This window comes from Xyrauchen texanus, chromosome 21, assembly GCF_025860055.1.
Source record: "Xyrauchen texanus isolate HMW12.3.18 chromosome 21, RBS_HiC_50CHRs, whole genome shotgun sequence".
In the NCBI taxonomy this organism is placed as follows: domain Eukaryota; kingdom Metazoa; phylum Chordata; class Actinopteri; order Cypriniformes; family Catostomidae; genus Xyrauchen; species Xyrauchen texanus.
In genome coordinates, this window is record NC_068296.1 from 28,173,971 (window position 1) to 28,189,293 (window position 15,323).

General features: G+C 41.4%; 1 protein-coding gene across 1 annotated transcript in view; it reads right to left on the bottom strand.

The window, feature by feature from the left end:
* Positions 1-10,878, bottom strand: part of LOC127661937 (cadherin-13-like) — a 562,582-nt gene extending 551,704 nt beyond the window's left edge. Inside the window, exon 1 of the mRNA XM_052152905.1 lies at positions 10,732-10,878. Coding sequence (XP_052008865.1) covers positions 10,732-10,776 — 45 coding nt within the window. The 5' untranslated portion in view covers positions 10,777-10,878. The remainder of the gene's footprint in view (positions 1-10,731) is intronic.
* Positions 10,879-15,323: the final 4,445 nt, after the last annotated feature.

A 15,323-nucleotide genomic window follows, 5' to 3' on the forward strand; every position in this document is an offset into this window, starting at 1 on the left:
TATCGCCATCTAGATGGTGGGATTGAGTACTGTGGATTTTGAGATTGGGGAGAGGGCAGATTGCAGAGCAGAGATTGATTTGCACTCTCTCAGATGTGGCACTTAGCTGAGACGATATGCTGTGGATCATGGCAAATTAAAGAACACAGAAGGAGCCGGCAGAGAGAGAGGGAGAGAGCTGTGGAACTTGATGTCCCTTCACGTCTCTGCCATGTACCTGAGTCTTGTCTGAGACATGGCTCTACAGAAGGGAGAGAGCTGTTTGTGAGATGTAGGGAAGAGATCAATGCAAAAGCATAAAAGAGTCAGGTAAGGCTTTGATTCAAAGGATAATTTGATCATCTGTGGTTAATGCAAAAATCAGCAATGCGCCAGTTAGACGTAAATCAAAGCACTCAATGTATCCATCCAATTCTATTATGTGGAAAAGATGCAATCTATCATTCTAGTTACGGTCGATGCCAGACTTTTGTGTAGTGGTCCACCCACTGATATGATCAGTTCAATGGTTGATGCAAATCCCGAGAACAGCCGATATACATTAATACAATTTAATGATAACAAATTAAATGCACCAAAAATAATGCAATTGGACCATGAAGCAAATTTGACATCATGTTTCTTCAAAATTCAATGAAAACTATTTGAAAACAGAAATGCTTATAATACTTTGACTAAGCTGTTTTTGGAGCTACCACTTCTCTTAACTGGATAAGTAAGCATGGTTACCTACTAAAGCTGAAAATTGCAAACTGACCAAATATCATATCCATCGGCTACGCTAATATGTTCTTCAATCTTATGCGAGACATCTCCCAACGTTCACCTAGAGCCAACTCGTTCGCGAACAACCCATCACTAATCAGCAGCAGCGTCTCTACATTAGGGTCAAGTGGGGCTAAGCCCTGCCAGAGGTTGTGCAAATTGCAAGGCATCATCTTAACTTTATTTTAAGAAATAATATATTTCTGTAACTTAAATGTGTTTTGTGTCCATTATAAAAGAAAAAAGTTAATATTATTTTAATACAATTATATTATTATTATGGTATGTTGCATAAAAGCCATTTAATCATTCTCATTTGCTGTGAGTGGGGCTAGCCCTTCATCCTCATTGTTAATCAATGGAGATCTGGAGAACGTCAAGCTCATGTGCAACAAGCATTCAATGATGGCCTGAGGGGCTAGTTTGCATTTTCCCCATAGCCAATCAAAAGCTTCGATCATATTTATATCAGCCATTGAAATGAGCTTCGGAAACTACCGCTCTTGACTGCAGACCTGCGTAGAGAACTTCATTGGTAAATTTGAAAAGTTAATTGTTTTATAATGTGCTGCTGGTTGGATTAGTGCACCATTCATCATTTTAATCAATTGTATGCCATTGCGTTGAGGTGTTGTGTTTATGCATTGGTTTGTATTATATTGGAATGACTGGTAAATATTGGGAGTCTGTTATGCTGTTCATTCGAGTTAGTGACACCCTTTGATGATTTGCCTATTTGTGACGTGAGCTTTTTGACGTGAATGTACACGACTTAGTGGTGTTTTGTGCTGAGATTAAATTATTAGGGATGTTTGTGTGGCATCATGTTCAGAAGTACACAGAACTTCATAGTTCCTGATGTGAAATTAAAGTGTAACATGAAAGCACATCAGTGAAGCTCAGTTAACACAGTTACTCCACTAAAATATGGACAATTCTGCTCTAAATGCTATGTTTGTGCTTATATTAAATGCATACAAAAATGATGCGCTGCTTTTTGTGTTTTCTTTTTGTCATTATGCATTGAGCGCTTAATTATCATACATTAAAACACTGAAGAATGATTGATGTATGCAGTCATAAAATCAGATACCTTCTACTCAAAATCCAAACACAATAGAGATGCACAATACCAGGTGTAAATGATGACGGCACCAGTTAATATTCATCTTATACACATATTAATACCAGGGAAAAAACAGGGCACATGCACAGTGGGAATGTGAGGGACAAAGAGTGAACTCAAAACTGATGCACTAGGTTATAATGTTCTTCTTGCTTCCTTTTTATCTGTCAAAATGATGGATGTAATTTGGAATTATTCATCAACGTTTCAAAGATCAGTCAAATAATTGATTAAGTGATTGTTTGTGCCCCACAGTAAATAATGACCCTGAGATGCCACTGGTCATCTGTGGGTGTGACCTGAAGCTCCACCTACTACTTTGCTTATATTTTTCAGTCAGTATTCAACGGTGGAAAGACCATGTCATGCGTTTTTTTTATTTTTTTTTATTTTATTAGTCTACAAAAGTTAAAATCTACTCATATATTCACAAGTGCACATTCATTCATGTCATCTCATACACTCACACATCTGCCCAAAGTAAGATATGCCTCCATAACCATTCTTTTGTCTGTATTCTCTTTTATAAACCTGTCTTTGCAGTTGTATAAGTGTCATTATATATTACAATAACAGAGTGTAATCAGCGCATATTATGGCCGTGTATAACGGGTTAGCATATTAGTGTCATGAATTTAGAATCTACACAAGACAAATTAAAAATGTTCTACTGCATATACATATATATATATATATATATATATATATATATATATACACACTCACCTAAAGGATTATTAGGAACACCTGTTCAATTTCTCATTAATGCAATTATCTAATCAACCAATCACATGGCAGTTGCTTCAATGCATTTAGGGGTGTGGTCCTGGTCAAGACAATCTCCTGAACTCCAAACTGAATGTCAGAATGGGAAAGAAAGGTGATTTAAGCAATTTTGAGCGTGGCATGGTTGTTGGTGCCAGACGGGCCGGTCTGAGTATTTCACAATCTGCTCAGTTACTGGGATTTTCACGCACAACCATTTCTAGGGTTTACAAAGAATGGTGTGAAAAGGAAAAACATCCAGAATGCGGCAGTCCTGTGGGCGAAAATGCCTTGTTGATGCTAGAGGTCAGAGGAGAATGGGCCGACTGATTCAAGCTGATAGAAGAGCAACTTTGACTGAAATAACCACTCGTTACAACCGAGGTATGCAGCAAAGCATTTGTGAAGCCACAACACGCACAACCTTGAGGCGGATGGGCTACAACAGCAGAAGACCCCACCGGGTACCACTCATCTCCACTACAAATAGGAAAAAGAGGCTACAATTTGCAAGAGCTCACCAAAATTGGACAGTTGAAGACTGGAAAAATGTTGCCTGGTCTGATGAGTCTCGATTTCTGTTGAGACATTCAGATGGTAGAGTCAGAATTTGGCGTAAACAGAATGAGAACATGGATCAATCATGCCTTGTTACCACTGTGCAGGCTGGTGGTGGTGGTGAAATGGTGTGGGGGATGTTTTCTTGGCACACTTTAGGCCCCTTAGTGCCAATTGGGCATTGTTTAAATGTCACGGCCTACCTGAGCATTGTTTCTTACCATGTCCATCCCTTTATGGCCACCATGTACCCATCCTCTGATGGCTACTTCCAGCAGGATAATGCACCATATCACAAAGCTCGAATCATTTCAAATTGGTTTCTTGAACATGACAATGAGTTCACTGTACTAAAATGGCCCCCACAGTCACCAGATCTCAACCCAATAGAGCATCTTTGGGATGTGGTGGAACGGGAGCTTCGTGCCCTGGATGTGCATCCCACAAATCTCCAACAACTGCAAGATGCTATCCTATCAATATCTAAAGAATGCTTTCAGCACCTTGTTGAATCAATGCCACGCAGAATTAAGGCAGTTCTGAAGGTGAAAGGGGGTCAAACACAGTATTAGTATGGTGTTCCTAATAATCCTTTAGGTGAGTATATATATATATATATATTACTTTAAATCATAATTGAGTGGTTAAAACATCTTCATTCACTGACCTCATGTGAATTCTGCTCATAGAATGAGACACAATGTGTCATTGATAACACATTTTAATGCACTTTTAACACATTTTAATGCATATCCTTGCATGTGTCTGAAGTTTGTTATTGTAGCTCAACTGGTGCTAGCAATGCCAAAGTCTTGGGTTTGAGCCCCAGGGAATGCACATGCATAGATCAAATTCACAGTTTGAATGAACTCTTAAGTCGCTTTGGATAAAAAGGTCTGCCTAATGCTTAAAATTAATGTAATGGTCAACAGTCAGACTGACTGCTTGACCAAGTCATATCCAGCCATCTTATCACAAGAGATTCAGATCACTGCCTTCCATTTATCTCTTTACTTGCCATTAATCAAAACCAACAAAATGCATCTTTCTCATTCAAAAGAACACACACACTCCCTGAGCCTCTTGCTTGGAATGCAGAGTACCTCTTTATCACACTGTCAACACTTCTGCCATTAGTATTCTCTGCCCCTTTTTTAATATAAAAGGAATAGTGCAGCATAAGCATCCAGAGATAAATACATATCATGTTAACCATGACATTCTGTTGTTCTCACTGTGAAATCTGTGTACGTGTGCATGTCTTTGATACCAATCCCATATTGTATCTGAATCCACAGGTCACTGTGCACAGCACACAAATTCATATGTGAAAAAAAAAACCACACAGATATCATTCAATAAATTACTGCTTGCAACTACTGAGTAGGAAGTCCAGTGTCACAGATAGCACTGTCCGTGTTTACCGCATGAGTCATTGCAATTAAATTTGGATCGGCATGTGCAGGCTAAACCAACTGGGTTGTTTTCGATTGTAAAAGTAGAATCTAGCAGTAACTGCCTATGAATCAATATGTAAATAGCAATTATAACATTTGTAATACATTACATTTTAACATATGTTCACCCCTTCCACTTTTTAGGGAAAAAACAAAATATTTTAAAAGCCGAAGTGTGTAATTTTTTAAAAGGTAGAGTAAAACACTTTCTCTTATCACTGCTTACTATGAAGAGTAGTGTTGTCAAAAATACTAGTACCCCGGTACCAAGTCGGTACCAGAATTTCTGAAGGTACCGGGGTACCGAGTACCGGGTCTACCCGATTTCTTATCGTGAAGAAAAATGTCAATATGCACATTAGCACATTGCACATTAGTTTGGAAATTGTTTTTTATTAATTCTATTGTATGCTTGTTTATTTAGGATTTGTTTTTTAGTACTTGGTAAAAACTTAAATTAAAAGTTGCAAAAGTTGAAGCAAATATTATATAAGTGTTCAAAAATCTTATATAAGTGTTTTGTTATAATTAAAAAATAATATATTTATATTAAAGTGTTGCTCAATGGCATATTTTTGTTCTTAGTTCTGCTGCTAATGTTTTGTAGACTTTGTTATTAAAAGAGAGTTGTTTAGTAACCTGTTTACCGAAAATGGTATCGAGTACCGTGAAATTTCACTGGTATTGGTACCGACTACTGAAATGTTGGTACCGTGACAACACTAATGAAGAGCCAACTATATAAGTATTTTTTTTATAAACCTTTATGGACAAATGCTACATCACTGAATTAATATTCATGAGCCATGCTGATTGTTTCTATGCCCTTGGAAGAATTCTATAAAATTATTGTTTCAGTAGTAGAGATGGGAAAATACTGATCCAGGGACTTTTTGCATGCATTGCATGTGATGCAGAGTGTTTGAGAAGTTGATTAGAAGATCTAGGCTTTTGTGGCTCCTTGCAATTATCTTCCTGATGGAGGGATGATCTCTGCAAACAGATTGGAGATAGACAGGAAAGGCTGGAAAGAAGGGCATTAGGGAAAGGAAGAGAAGGATGGAACCATGTAAAATGAGAAGGCTGGTAATATCTCTTTCTACTAAACACCCAAAAAAATAAAGCAGGAACATAAAGATAAGTAAGGAGAAAGAAAAGAAAGAAACTTTCACTATGTCTCTATCACAACAAGACCACATAATGTACATTTGGGCAATGCAATGAGTTTTATGGGTCTATTGGGACAATAGGAAACATGAGTGCTGGGGTTATTCACAAGGTTGAAGTATGTCTGAGCTGGGTAAGTTCTCCTACTGACCCTCCAGTCCATTTACTGTAAGTCTAAATTGTCAACGCTTTTAAAGTCCAAGTAGTTTTTTGACCATTACAAACAAGATTATACAAAAGATGGAACAAATTCTTGACATCTCTCTCCCTGCTTTTTGAATTCCAAAAAGCTCAGCAAATTTCTCTGCTTTGATACCTCTTTACCATTAACAAAGTCTTTAGCATCTACCACACATTAGTACAAAGACACCAATTTGTGTCTCAAATTCAATCCTTCCATATCAAACAGCAGAATAAATCTCTCTCTACACCAAAGTGCTCCACTCTCTCATTGCAGGAACCAAACAAAATGGTAATGGTCACTGAACCCTGACCGCTGAGACTCTGAGAGGCAACATAACTAACAGGAGCGTTCTGTAATCACCCATTCTTCACAATCAGCTGTAGCACATGCATGCACAACATAGCTCCCAGGAAAGAGTCATGCAATTAAGGCAAAATCAAACCTAACCTGTGCAGAAAAGCAGTGACCTTGGCAGAGGATGGGTGGTGAGTACAAATGAGGGTTGGCGCAGGGAGAGATCCATTCAGATCCAAAGCAGCACTAATGACTGGGTGCTCTCATTATCTCCGTCATTACCAGACCTTAATTTACCATATTGTACTCAACAGCTAGTGTGTGAATTAATCAAGAAATTCTCACTCTGCTAAGACAAGCTTCCTCTTAATGCCGCACTTCACATATGACAATACGAGTCACAGATACAGCTCTGTAATGTTAAACTGAACCAAACCTCCCAAATTCTTTGAGTTTCAGTACAAGGTCACCTGAGGACATTGTGAGGACACAGAGTAACAATACAATAGACCCTAAAACATTTGATTGCATTTAAAGTGGATTAAAAGAGGATTAAAACTGAGACATTGGTCACATAAACTGAAAAGTCTTGGCAGTGACAACCACATTAAGATGCAGGAGTGTTCCTGTAGCTCAACCGATAGAACATGACATTAGGAAATCCAAGATTATAGGTTACATTCCAAGGAAACATACATACTGATAAAATGCATGGCTTGAATGCATAGTGTGTGCATCATCATTAAACAGCTCGGAGTCTTGATGGTGCTTCGCATTTGTGTGCCGTTACTCTGGAGAGGAAATTCGGAGCAAAAGTGTTGCTACCTTAAGTCGTCATTCACAGAGTAGGGATGCTATATATATGGCAGCTCTGTTGCTGGTTATAAGCATCCCAAAAACAGAGAGTGGATACAGCTGAAGCCAGCCCTTCTGTATGACTGCCTGTAGGCTTTTCAGCTAATTGGGGAAGTGTGATTGTGTTTGTGTATATGTGTTTGTTGTGCCCGGCTGGTGCAATGTGTGTGTCTGAGTTCTGTACTGCTTGTGCACCTGTTACCCTTGCAAGAAATAGAGATGACACTAGGCTACAGCAGCGCATCTCTCTTGTTAAAATTGATATAAAATGAGAATAAAATATGTGCAGTCATCAAAATGTACGCTATTAGTTAGGGCTGGCTGGTATGCCGGTATATACTGTGTGAGAGCAGAAATGTGCCAGCTGGTAGAGATTTAGCTATCCCGCTTATACCATGGTAGAACCACTCACTGAGCACTTTATTAGGAACACTATGGTCATAATAGTGTATTTATTATAACACATATGGTCTTCTGCTGTTGTAGCCCATCTGCCTCAAGGTTCGACATGTTGTGCATTCTGAGATACTATTCTGCTCACTACAATTGAAAAGAGTGGTTATCTGAGTAACCGTAGCCTTTCTGTCAGCTTGAAGCAGTCTGGCCAGTCTCAGTTGACCTATCTCATCAACAAGGCATTTCCATCCGCAGAACTGGATGTTTTTTTGTTTTTGCCGCTAATCTGAGTAAACTTTAGAGACTTTTGTGTGTAAAGATCAGCAGATACAGAAATACTCAAACCAGCCCGTCTGGCACCAACAAACATGCCACGGTCGAAATCACTGAGATCACATTTGTTCACCATTCTGATGGTTGATGTGAACATTAACTGAAGCTCCTGACTCGTATCTGAATGATTTTGTGCACTGCATTGCTGCCACACAATTGGCTGATTAAATAATCACATGAACAAAAAGGTGTACAGGTGTTTCTTAACAAAGTGCTTAGCGAGTTTATATTCACATTGCTATGAGTGGGCAGGACTGCTTCACACTATTTTAACATAAGAGAGACTAGAAATAAGGAGTAATGAGAAAATACAGAGTGTGATGTGTCCCTAACTTGTCAATAAGGGGGAGTTTAGCAACTTGGCACATCAAAATACTGTAGAATTCAACTGCCGTGCAATTACAGGTGTGCCTACACCAGGCATCAGTGCTGCAGAACAAGGTTGCCAAGCAGGAAAGTGATGCAGATAGCAATTCAAAAGTGTTAAGTTTGGCCTACAGTAGCTTCTACCAGATGTGTAGCAAATTTGTTTATCACAGTAAACTCCAGGCGAGAACTACTTCTCTCGACTTTAAATGGTTGCACTGACTTATCTGTTACTTGAGATATAGGGATGTATGTTCCTTCCCTAGGTATCCTCCACTTAGGGATCTTACAACAAGAGAGGCAAATTGTTTCCTTTCCATTTCTTTCTCTTTTTCCATTTTCTAATGCCTTGCAATGCTGTGCTGGAGGATACCGGGTAGATAGAGAAGTAAATAAAATAAAACACAAAAGCAATGAGAGGCGGGAGGGAGGGGGGAGATAAATGTCTGCACCTTACGGGTATGCTGAGCTTATTCTGAATCATCGCAGTGACAGCTTAACGTTTCATTTTAGAAACAGGGATTTATAGAGGGGGGAATTCACGGCCACTGATACACAAGAGAAACTTCGTCGCCCTACCTGCGCGACTATAAATAAGATCCTTTTCACTTGATCACACACTGAGCCAGAGAGGAAAATGGGGATTTTGCACCGTTGGCCAGGTAGAATGTGAGAGTGAGATTATCATATATAATTGAACGTATGAGGCTATAATCTATTTAGAACTACAAATCTGTTTATTAGGAGCCAAACAAAGACAATAGCTTGCTTACAAGGGATAAATTGTAATCTTGGCAAGCTCCCTGAGGATACAGAGCACAGTGATGATTCACAGTTATGAATGTAAAAGCCCAATGAGGCATCTGAGAAGTGTTGTTATGTGACTAATGCATAATAAGTGCGCAATCGAAGATCTCTCGAAGTTCTCAAAAGTAAAGTATATTTTTAACCTGCACACAATGCAATTGACTGAAGCTTTTAGTAAGATGAATAACAGTAGAGGTGCAGCGTGCTAAGTTCAAGTCATGAAGTAAAATCACAACAATCATACACTCTAAAGTGATAAATAATGCAATGATGTCTAGCAATTGGACCAAGCCAAACTCTTCCAAGTTTACAGTGTTTTTTTTACTGTAAATGTATCCTTTTCTACAGTGCCAGCGTCATCATGGGCTACAGAAGTCACATATAATATGAGGACCATACATTAACATTAAACTAGAATCACCACCACAACACCTGTTGTTCAATATCAAATAAAAGGGATTGGCCAATAGCTTAAAAAATAGCCATATCAACATTTCAAAATGCAGAGGGGGTGGTGTAATGTAGTATAACAGTGCGTCAAAAGAACAAGGTCATGTATTAATAGTCCTACAGTATCAACAGCCCCAGTTGACTGATTGAGACAGCTGTTGGCAATGCAAATGAGCTTCCAGGCCGAAATGGCATTGATTTAGGAAAGATAGTAATCCGAATGGACGCGAAAGTGAAAGCGTTTTTTAGAAAAGCGCAACTAACGAGATCTCTCCATTCAGTTCTATGGTTTTCTAATGGTTTATTTTGGTATATTTTAATCGCTTGTTTGGCGCGTTTATTTTATTCCAGCTGTTGGAAGTGAATGGAAGGCTCTCATTAATCGCTTGTTTATTGTTTGTTTATTAGTCGTCATTCTCGTATATTTTGTTTCACCGCTTTGAAGTGAACGATGAAGCGCTATGTTTAATCGTTAGTCGCTTATTTGATTACTTCATTGCTCTTTATGACATTTTAGCGACACCCTTAAGTCTTAAATAGTTTATTGGTCGTTTCAGCTGTCTTTAGTGAACGGAGAAGGGCTCTTTTTAATTGTTAATCGATTATTTATTTTGGCAACTCTCTTTATTATTGTCTTAAATAGTTTGTTTATTTGTCCGTTTCTTAATCGATTCAGCTTTCTTCACTGAATGGAGAAGAGCTCTGTGAGTCAGACCGCCGTGTGAATGTTTCCTGATGAAGGGAGCCAAAGGAGCGCTCAACTTCAGATCTGAGCGGAATATAAATGCGATCAGAAACAGAGTTTGCTCGTGATTAGCGCGGAGCCCCTTTTCCTATCTGAGCCCATTGCATTAGACTGGTTTAAATGAACGGTGTATAGTAAACGTCTAACGTAGTCACATAACCTATGTATTGTCCATGTGTTAGCGGTCTCGTTATTGTGATACATAAAGAAATAATACATAAAAACAATTACACGAGGGTTTTATTGCACTGATCACTATTCTCTTTCCCATGGCATTTATAAGTATTTCGCAGTGCAACTATTGCTGCTTGATGAGTTTTTAAAACGTGAAATACATTATTATTTTTACAATTTCCCGACAGTAAATAAATGCAAAATGAAACCGAGACCCTCCTCAATTAAATAAAACGCTCAAGCTATAGGGCTAGAGAGATGACAGGGAAATAAAAACTGTCGCGCCTACCTGGGAAACGAGGAATGCGATGAAAATGCGGGTTCCGAACTCCATGGTCTCAGATCACTGGGAATAACGTTCAAATCAAGGTGCTGGTCGGACCAGCTCTGTTCATAATTCCAGAGTCGCGAGAGTAAAGCCCCTCTGCCTCGAGCTGCCAACTTCCCAAATAGAACTGCAGCCTCATGAGCAGAGCATTGGATAGGGGCGGGGGGGTTGTCTTTGACGCTCGCCTGAACCTGATGCGTTTGTATTGATGCTCAAGTTATAGATTCAGCATCTATGCATTCCTGCCTTTCACTGATGCATTTTCAAACTTTATATTTGGGTTAAGAAGACAATAACAGTAAAGTGTTTTAAAGAGTGAGGTATACATAGTCACTTTAGTAAGTACTTCGTGTAAAAGGTTGTAGCTGAATAACTTGACATGCAGTAGCTCCAAAAGGCTTGCTGTATTTTAAGGTGTCTAATATTAGCAGAAAGGAAAATCTGTGTTTTTTAATATAATCATTTAGAAAAGAAGCCCCAAAATATAGAATTTTGACAGAGAGTTTAAAATCTTTCATTCAGAATTTGACCGTGCTCTAGACAGAATAATCTGCATGTGTTTGACTAATACTGTACACATTTTACACTAGCAAAGTAAGTTTAGACACACCTTCTCATTCTTTATTAGTAGTAATTTCCACATTTTAGAAATAGGCCAATGATAAAGGCATCAAAACTGTCAAATAACATGACCGGAAGTGTGGAAATTGTGCTAGTGACAAACTGGGATGCTTTTTAAACAGTATTGTATTCACAGTAAGTTCCAATGTACTCTATGTGGGGCACTTGTTGGGGTGCTTTTCCTTCACTATATATCTGTCTACAAAACTCATTTCAAACATTTAAGCATATGCCTTTTGGATCAAATGGATTTTGAGATTACAAGAAACATAAAAATCTGCAGAATGTGTCCAAACTTATAGTTCCCTGTCTGTCACTCACCTGAAGTTGTGTCGATGTAGTGACACAAGGAGTTCGCTCTTGAGAGCACCAATCACCTTTGATTTATTCAGAAAAGACCAAAGAAAATTGACGAGTGGAATTTGCATGCCGCTCTCCATCCCGGACATACAAGTATAAACTAGAGATGGTGCACCACTCATTCAGAATTGTTCTTCAGAGCCGAGCACACATGTGTGTTTATCCCATTACCTTTCTATTGCTGCTGGATTAATGTTGCGTATCAGCGGTCACCATCGCACGGTCGAGTGTTGTGGTTCCCTTGGGCGGTTCGGCAGCTGAGTCCACAGGTGTAAAAGAGTATATTCAAAAAGAGAATATTTTCTATAAAAGAGCTGTACAAAATATTTGTGTCTTTTTAAAGATGTCCTTTCGCCTTTGTTACTGCGTGTGGCCGTTATCTCTCCCTGCTGGAGGGCCAATACATAGGATTCTTCCCAACCTGGTCCGTCCTGTGTTGAAACGGCAAGTTTTTCCTGCCAGCTCAGTCCCCGCGGACCTTCCATCCCCCAGCACGCACGTCCTGCCCGGTTGAGTTCACGAGCTAGGCAGGCAGTACATCTCAGTGCAGATTTAATGTCTCATTTGGGGCTCGTGATGAGGATGAGTTGTCGGTCGCAGCATCAGAGGGTGGGCTCCTGCTTTCGGAAGCGGACGAATCTACTGAGCTCCCACTCTCGGGCGATACAGCTCAGGACGAATCGGACACTAAGTTGGCAGCCGTGCTTGCCCGGGCAGCTGTGAACATCGGGCATAAGAGGAACCCTCCTCCCTGCCCTGAGTGTTCACGATTGGTTTCTGGGCTCGGAGCACGATTCACGGAAGTACATGATGAGCTTGCAATGTCATGAAAGGTTCTTTTCTCTGCCTGTACATGCTTTTCGGGCTCATCCACACTGACTACCCTCAACGGCGGGATATGTCGAGCTTCCCCAGGTAGAGCATGCCGTGGCAGTGCACTTGTGCCTGCAGGGCACAGCCACCTGGAGGAACCGACTAAGGTTCCCTACCAAGGTGTGTAAGTTTTCTTTGTCGTTAGTGGTGAAGGCTTACAATGCCACGGTCAGTCTGCCTCCGCACTGCACGCCATGGCCATCCTGCAGGTTTACCAGGCCAAGGTGCTAAAAGATCTGCATGAGGGTAGGACCGACCCAGGGTTCAAGCAGGAAATGCACACTGCAACGACCTCGCTCTACGGGCGATGAAATTCACGGCGTGCGTTCTGGGTTGGACAATGTCCACTTTGGTGGTTCAAGAGCAACACCTGTGGCTCAACCTTATGGAGATGCATAACGCCGGCGATGCGCCCATCTCCCAAGGGGGGCTCTTTGGCGACATTGTCGAGGACTTCGCCCATCATTTCTCAAAGGTGAAGAAGCAGACGGTGGCAAGTGAAAACCCATTCTGCCGTGGCACGACTCGGCCGCCTACAGGCCTCTGAAGTACGGTACGCCATCTGCCTTTCGCCAAGGCCGTCCTCCTGCGTTGTCAGCCCCGGCTCCCCCACCATCAAAGACCACACATCAACCTCTGAGAAGAAGATCCTCCAGCAGGAAAGTGGCCGGTAGAACCCTGTACTGGCTTCGAAGCGGCCCTGAGACAGGTGAGCGTACGGACTCCACTTCCGCCCCTGGCCCAGCACAAGGTGCGTACGCTTTCACTCACAACATCACAAGGTGCCCTCAGCGCCTGGCTCACGATGGCCAGGTGCTGAGATGCTTTCCAGTCAACGAGCGGGACACTGGTATCTCGTGTTCCCTTTTTCTCAGTTGAAAGGAATAAGGCAATCAGGTAATTTCAGTGGTTCTCAGGGCAGCAGCCACCGGCCACACTTTCAGACTGGCGGAGCAGCACGCCTCCCCCGGACGACCTTCCTGGCGGGGTGTCTGCTCTGCCTTGCCACGAACCACCCACCCTGGGCATGATAAAACCAATCGTCCTCCTGGTGCCATTAGTGCAGAGGCTGGGAGTCTGGTTAGTGCTTTCCAGTCTCAATGGCTCATCAGGATGATCCGTCTTGGCTACACGATCCAGTTTGCAAGACCGAGTTTGCCGTGGTGCAAGATGAGAATGCCTCGGTCCTTCGGATGGAGGTCGCCATCCTTCTGGCCAAGAGAGCGATAGAGCCCGTCCCCTTAGCTGAGATGCACAAGGGCTTTTACAGCCCTTATTCTATCATGCCCAAGAGAACGGGGTAGGTTGCGCCCCATTCTGGATCTGCGCAACTTGAACAGAGCCTTACTCAGGATTCCGTTTAAGATGTTGATGCAGAAGTGCATCCTGGCATCAGTACGACATCAGGATTGGTTTGCGGCCATCGATCTGAAGGATGCATACTTTCGTGAATTGATCCTTCCTTGACACAGACCCTTTCTTTGGTTTGCCTTCAAGGGACGGGCGTACCAGTACATGGTCCTCCCTTTCGGTCTGTCCCTGTCTCCTCGCGTCTTTACCAAAGTTGCAGAGGCTCCCCTGGCCTCTCTAAGGGTGAAGGACATTCACATCATCAAACATCTCGATGACTTGCAGATCCTAGCTCACTCTTAAGATCTATTGTGTGCGCAAAGGGACCTCGTGCTTCAGCACCTCGACTGACTGGGGCTTAAGGTCAACTGGGAAAAGAGCAAGCTCTCCAAAGTGAGCCTGCATACTTGTGCTCAGTGCTCGATACGTGGTGATTCCCCCCTCGGTAATACCGTATGACGTATTGCCACCATTCGGTTTCCCCCTGGGTGAACCCTGTGTTTTTCCCCTCGAGCCTTCCCCTCGCTCTGCCTCAACCACTGTGGCTGTGTACCCTCTCTATAGATAGGGTACTCCCCAGTGGTTTCATTCCATATGTGATCTTCCCAGTCGGTAAATCCATGTGAGCTATTCTCCACGTGTTAAACTCCATAGGATGTGGTCTCAGTAGTACTCTCCCTCCTGGAGAAGGAAGAGCACTTTATCAGGGCTATTCTATTAGGTGCTCGGTGGGAAATTGCTTAATACATAAATCAGGAAAGGCCACAACCTGTAGAATCCTTGGGTAAGTACCACCACCCTTATTGGGACCAGGGAGGTGCATTCACTGGAAGGTCACGATGTGGTCGAGGTCATTTTCTTCACAACAAATACTGAACAAAAAATCCACTGAGATTCAAAACAGCAGTAAGCTATCCAGCAAAGTTTTAATTTGTTACAACCATGAGTCAATCTGACATCTGTGTTTCAGGCCTTTCCATTCAAAAACACAGTGCACGGAATAATTAACTTGACGGACAACAACACAACAGTGATGGCTGATCACCCATTCTCTTGCAGGTTTTGTGATATTAAGCAAAACTCTCTGTTTACCCTAGTAACCTAAAGTTGCACCAGAAACTTCTTTTAAAAGATATTTGAGGATTTTTTTCTTCTTTGTGAAAATGCATTTCAGTCACTTGTCACATCAAAACATTAAGTGTTAAAGGGTTTCTGATGGATTTCAGAGAAGTCTGACAGAATATCTGTTGAAGTCTGAGATGGTGTCTTAGACACTGTCCAAAATAGCCATAGGTGGACTGAGGATTTCTGCAGATTTCACCATGAATTACAGAAGCCACATCCATGCA